The following is a 5,695-nucleotide window of genomic DNA, read 5'->3' on the forward strand; positions in this document are numbered from 1 at the left end:
GCATAAAATTTAGCTGGAGCAGAACAATTTCGCTTTGCGAATTTACGTAAAAATGATTCTATAGGTCAGTCCATGGAGCGTCCCCGTTTCCACACAATGTTGGAATGAGAGTACAGAGCTGAGGTTGCGCAAAATAACTACATTTTCCCAACAGTGTCCTCATATTCATCCATCCTAAGGCTGTGGTCCCGCATCCGTGGCAGAATTTACTCATCCCTCTTCCTCAATCTCCGAGTGACTCGAGGGTTAGGACTGTGGTGTGGGGGAAAAAAAAAACAACCCTCCGGTACAAAAGCAACAGAAGGGGCTTGCAAATCAGCACTCAGGGAAGCGACGAGGTAGCAATCCCCAGCCGGCCCAGACCGGCACGGGTGAAGAGCGCAAGCCCACCTTGCAGAGGGCTGGAGCCAAGGTTACGTAACGGGCCGCGAGAGGTTCGGAGAGCCGGAAGCCCCGCCCCCCGAACCGCCGGTTAGGTGCCGTGCGGTGCTGCATTCTCCGGAAGCTTCCGCCCCTTGCCCTTTTACGGGGGTTCAATTTTTTTTTTTTTTTTTTTAGAGAGTTGCTGACGCCACTGCGGACTGGTTCTAAAACTGCGATCTAGGAGTGCCTCTCTCAGACCTTACTTCCGCTTCCTTCCCGTAAGGAGTCGGGCCTCCCCCATTTTTCTGCCAAGGTGGTGGCGGCGGCGGCTTGCGATGTTTGGCCTCCAGAGAAACGCAGTAATCGGACTCAACCTCTACTGTGGGGGGGCCGGATTGGGGCCTGGAAGCGGCAGCAGCGCCTCCGCTCCGGGAGGCCGTCTCTTGGCTACGGGAAAAGAGGCCACGGCCCGGCAAGAGGTAGGGGGAGGGGAAGCCGGCATGGTGATTGGCGGAAGCGCCGGCGCGAGCCCCCCGTCCACTCCTGCGCCAGACGCCCGGAGGGTCGCGCGGCCCTCGCCCATTGGCGCCGAGGGCCCCGACGTCACCGCGACCCCCGCCAGACTGCTGTTCTTCGCGCCCACCCGCCTCGCGTCGCCGCCTGAAGAGATGGAATCCCCGGCCTCCGACGCCATCATGTCTCCCGAAGAGGAGCTGGACGGGTACGAGCCGGAGCCCCTCGGGAAGCGGCCGGCCGTCCTGCCCTTGCTGGGGTTAGTCGAGGAGGCCAGTAGTGGCCCCGGCACGGACGGCTCGCTCCCCTCGACGCCGCCCCCGGCAGAGGAGGAGGAGGACGAGTTATACCGGCAGTCCCTGGAGATTATCTCTCGGTACCTTCGGGAGCAGGCAACCGGCGCCAAGGACGCGAAGCCAATGGGCGGGTCTGGGGCCGCCAGCCGGAAGGCGTTAGAGACCCTGCGACGGGTCGGGGACGGGGTGCAGCGCAACCACGAGACGGCCTTCCAAGGTAAGGGGGTTAGTCGTGAAGGCTGCCCTGCTTTTTCTTTCTCTTTAGCTCTCTGGACTCACGCACCTTCGGTGGGTGGAAACCGAAACGAGTCCATGTTGAAACGACTCTTATCCCATTTCTGAAACCAGAATATTCTGGCCGTGAGTCATTGTTTCCGCCCACTTGATTCTTTTGGAAATGGCAGCTCTGTTCAAAGCCCGGAAAGGGTGGGATGTCAATTTTCAAGTGGGAACGGCCTAAATTCTATAGAGCTCAAATAGCGATTTCCCCCGTCGTGGGTGGGCAGGCGAATCGTGCCCTGGTTTAGACAAAGGAGGCGGTGAGAACCTGCATGCTTTTTTTCCTCTCAGGCATGCTTCGGAAACTGGACATCAAAAACGAAGACGATGTCAAATCTTTGTCTCGAGTGATGGTCCACGTTTTCAGTGACGGAGTAACAAACTGGGGCAGGATTGTGACTCTTATTTCTTTTGGTGCCTTTGTGGCCAAACACTTGAAGAGTATAAATCAAGAAAGCTGCATCGAACCGTTAGCAGAAAGCATCACAGATGTTCTCGTAAGGACAAAACGAGACTGGCTAGTCAAACAAAGAGGCTGGGTAAGTTTCATTTAAGGTTGAAAAGGGGACTTGAAGAAGTGGGGATGGAGTGGAGGGTTTTATAGAGAAAGGGGATATCTAGAGGTTTTTACAGATGCACAACTCAGTTTTCGGGCTCTAACTTAATGTACCTCTGAATACGTTGCATCAAAAATTCTAGTTTTATGAAAAGTTTAGGCTATTTTACTGATTGAGTCTTTCGTTTTGGGTTATTTTACTATAATTCAGCTGGATACTCCTCACACCAGTGGATTCAAATTATGAAGAAACAAAAAATCACCTGGAGATAATAGAAAAAATTATTGAAATTGCTCCTCCCTTTTAATTGCATAATCTGTCTCCTTTGCAGTCTGGGGGTAATAATTGGTTCCTGGTTGTGTTTTGGGAGGAACCTTAGCTATTTTAATTCATCTCTTTTTTTGTGTGGCCACACCCAAGACTTGCAGAAGTTTCCAGGCCAGAAATCGAACCCGCACCACAGCAGCAGCCCTAGCCACTGCAGTGACAATGCCGGATCCTTAACCCACTGAGCCACACGGGAACTCGTAATCTTTTCTTTATAAACAGTGTTTTTAAGCCAGTGGAAGCCTGTACTTGAAAATGTGCTTTTCTTTTTTGTTTTCTAGGATGGGTTTGTGGAGTTCTTCCATGTAGAGGACCTAGAAGGCGGCATCAGAAATGTGCTGCTGGCTTTTGCAGGTGTTGCTGGAGTAGGAGCTGGTTTGGCATATCTAATAAGATAGCCTTTTAAGTGCAATAATTGACTCTTAACCAACTCCAGCCACAAAATCCTACGTCTGTGAAATCAAATGTATTTATGAAGTTGGACTTCAGACTGTCTAGGCCATAATCTCCAAGAGGTCTACTCTAGCAACAGAGAAAAGCAAGTGGCAAGAGGATTATGACTGAAATAAATACCTGGGAAAAGTAGTTTCCTTTGAAGAGTCACTGTCTGAAAGAAGCAGAATTCAGTTTCAGCAAAGTCAAACTTTGGGAGGCCTTGAAGAGTACTTTTTAGACTTAGGGTCGATAGTAGGGTAAAGAGACTTTAATTACCTTGTCTAGAACAGGAAAGAGGCCAGTAGCCAGGCTAGTCCTAGAGTTCATTAAATATGCCCACGGACTTCATTAACTTTCTTTAGTGTCAGAAGAGAAGCACTAACAACACCACTGGTGTGTGTAAAGTGGATTTAAGCTACAGGTAATAGAACTATGATCTGAAGCCCCAATACTGTACAACAGCATGTGAAGGGAAGCTTTTTCCTCTCTATAACTAGCTTTTCCCAAGTGTTCTTCTTGAATAGAAAGTCCAAGTGCTCAGGACATTTATACCTGTTCTGCTTTGGCTTGTGGTTTGAGGGATTCTTTATTAGCCTCGTTTTAAGACAAAAACTTGTAAATGTATTTGTCTGTAAAAATTGTATATATTTTTACAGAAAACCTTTCTTTCTCCCTTTGGAGAAAAGTCTCAAATTTACATTAGTTTTTTCATACCCTTTTGAAATCTTTAACCTCTGTAGTTAGGAACCTGTTTCTTACAGCTTTTCTATTCTGAACTTTGTTCCTGGTCGGTTCTAGATTGTATACAGAACCAACTGTTGTAATTGTATGCACCCTGTTATAGTGGAACAATTCTGACTCATAACTATGCAGGCTTTAATTTTCCTGATTTTGATAAGTATTTCTTAAGGTTTTTTGTTGTTTTTTTAAACCTGGGACTGAAAAATTGAGAAATGAAAATTAATTCTTTCACTTTATTACGTAATAGGTTTGCAATAATTGAGTCAAGATGGGGTTTTAAGATTTTATTTTGGGGGGTGGGACACATGGGCTGATGACTTAAAAATAATGGGCTCTGATTGGGCAACTACTCATTTGAGTTCCTTCTGGTATGATTTAACTAGTGAAATATAAACTGAGTTCATGAGCTCATCTTCAAAGCTTCTACTAAAAGATTTTCAGCTGTTCCAGATGGGACTTATTAGCAGTATGTATAAAAAGATCACATCAGGTGGATGTGAGACATATAATCCCTTGTTTGCCTAATAAATTGTACAGTGATAGCTTGGAAAAGCAGACTATAGTTTAACCATGGTGCTATTATTAGGCTTGCTTGTTAAACACAGGTCTAAGCCTACTGTGTCAATAAAACAAATACTTCATTTCTGTTAATAATGTTCAGACTTTGTTTCAGACTTTTGCATTGGCATCCATAGAGATTTCAGACTTGATGTTTTTATCAAACGTACCATATATTTCCTGTTTTTCTTTGAAATATTTGCTGCTTGTTGTGCTCCCTCAACACATATTTATATCAGTTCCTATAAATTTGCCATCCCTGAACTCTTGCTAGCCCTTTTTAGTTTTTGGCACTAGGAACCCAAGTGACCACCCAAGGAGTCCACAGACTTTCATCCTTCATGAATTTTATCCTCAGGAGGAGGTAGTACAGTGAGCTCTAACCTAACAGTTAAGAGGTGAGAAGAGTCCCTTTTCCTTGAACTGGTTTCTTTTTTGGTTGTTGCTCAATCCTGTCTTTGGGGAGATAAAAGTCCCCTTAGGGATTTTTCAGAGGAAGAGACCTTTTATGTGACTCTAGGTTCTTTTGCATTTGAATATGTTCACTTAAAATTATAGAAATTAATGGGCTCTGTTAAACCTCAAACCTCAAAGAGTTATTTAAACTGGTAAGCTGAAGAAAACTTGTGTAGTGGAACCATGGTCATTTGAAAGCTTCAGCCTCAGAATGTGACCTTTAGTGTGTGGACTCCAGACAAAAATAGGCATGAATAATATGACTAAGAATGTAATAGGGAAGAATTGCCCGGCCTGCCCATCTCCGAGCCATAACATCATCCAGATAGAGTTATTTTTACCTGTGTATTTATCGTTCTTGACCATAAACCACTTATTTATATCATGTCTCTCTCTAAGGACCTAAAAGCACTTTATGTAGTTAATTAATCTTAAGATCGAATTAAGGTGACTGAAAGGCCTGTCTCCCCATAGCCACTTGTGGAAATAAGCACAGAGATGCCAATTGGTGGAGTTTAGGGTCCCCACTTCCCAACTTACTGGGTGTGACTGCTGAAATGCAGATGAGAATCTTAAGTTGATATTTGGGGCAGGTTGGGTGATTCTATAGGGAAAGGAGGCACCTGTTTTAAGTGCTGACTAGCTGTGTAGTTAGGCAGCTCCTCCAAAATGGAAAGGGAGGAGCTGCTTGGAAAGATGTCTCTCTCAGCAACTGTCTGTCTGATGCTTCTCTCAGGGAAAAACCTGCAGTCCTCTAGTGTGTCTGTGGTCTGTGTACATTCTGTTGGGGGTGAACACCTTGGTTCTGGTTAAAACAGCTAAAAAGCTGTTGACAGCTGTGCCAGGAAGGGTTAGGACCAACTACAAATTAATGTGGGCTGTAAAAAGTAGTGTGTTTCCCTAACTTTCTGTTTTTCCTGAGAAGAAAATAATAAATCTTTTATTCAAATACAAGGTGTGGTATGGGTGTTTTCTAAACATTGCTTGTTTTCCTTCCCCCTCTTAGGCAAGCACCTGAGGGAAGTCAGCTGAGCAAATAAGTATAGGTGAATTAACCAGCAAAAGCCCCATAAAGCTGATTTGCCTTAGAACAAAGGTCAGTTCCCTTCAGAATAACCCCTTTTCATCCAAATTAGATACACTGGGGTTTTAATTAAATGTCTTATTTGA

General features: G+C 45.2%; 1 protein-coding gene across 1 annotated transcript; it reads left to right on the forward strand.

Moving 5' to 3' along the window:
• On the forward strand, window positions 557–5,479 carry MCL1 (MCL1, BCL2 family apoptosis regulator). The gene is made up of 3 exons (NM_001348806.1): window positions 557–1,389; window positions 1,743–1,990; window positions 2,617–5,479. The coding sequence occupies exons 1-3, from the start codon at window positions 699–701 to the stop codon at window positions 2,731–2,733; spliced, it is 1,056 nt and encodes a 351-aa protein (NP_001335735.1). The 5' UTR covers window positions 557–698; the 3' UTR covers window positions 2,734–5,479.

This window comes from Sus scrofa, chromosome 4 (assembly GCF_000003025.6).
Source record: "Sus scrofa isolate TJ Tabasco breed Duroc chromosome 4, Sscrofa11.1, whole genome shotgun sequence".
NCBI classification, from domain to species: domain Eukaryota; kingdom Metazoa; phylum Chordata; class Mammalia; order Artiodactyla; family Suidae; genus Sus; species Sus scrofa.

What these genes read in the sequence shown, in the direction of transcription:
- MCL1 (NM_001348806.1), top strand. Translation starts at nt 699, where the DNA reads ATGTTTGGCCTCCAGAGAAACGCAGTAATCGGACTCAACCTCTACTGT. An exon ending in CCACGAGACGGCCTTCCAAG is followed by an intron (nt 1,390 to 1,742) that starts GTAAGGGGGTTA and finishes TTTTCCTCTCAG; the next exon opens with GCATGCTTCGGAAACTGGAC. An exon ending in TAGTCAAACAAAGAGGCTGG is followed by an intron (nt 1,991 to 2,616) that starts GTAAGTTTCATT and finishes TTTGTTTTCTAG; the next exon opens with GATGGGTTTGTGGAGTTCTT.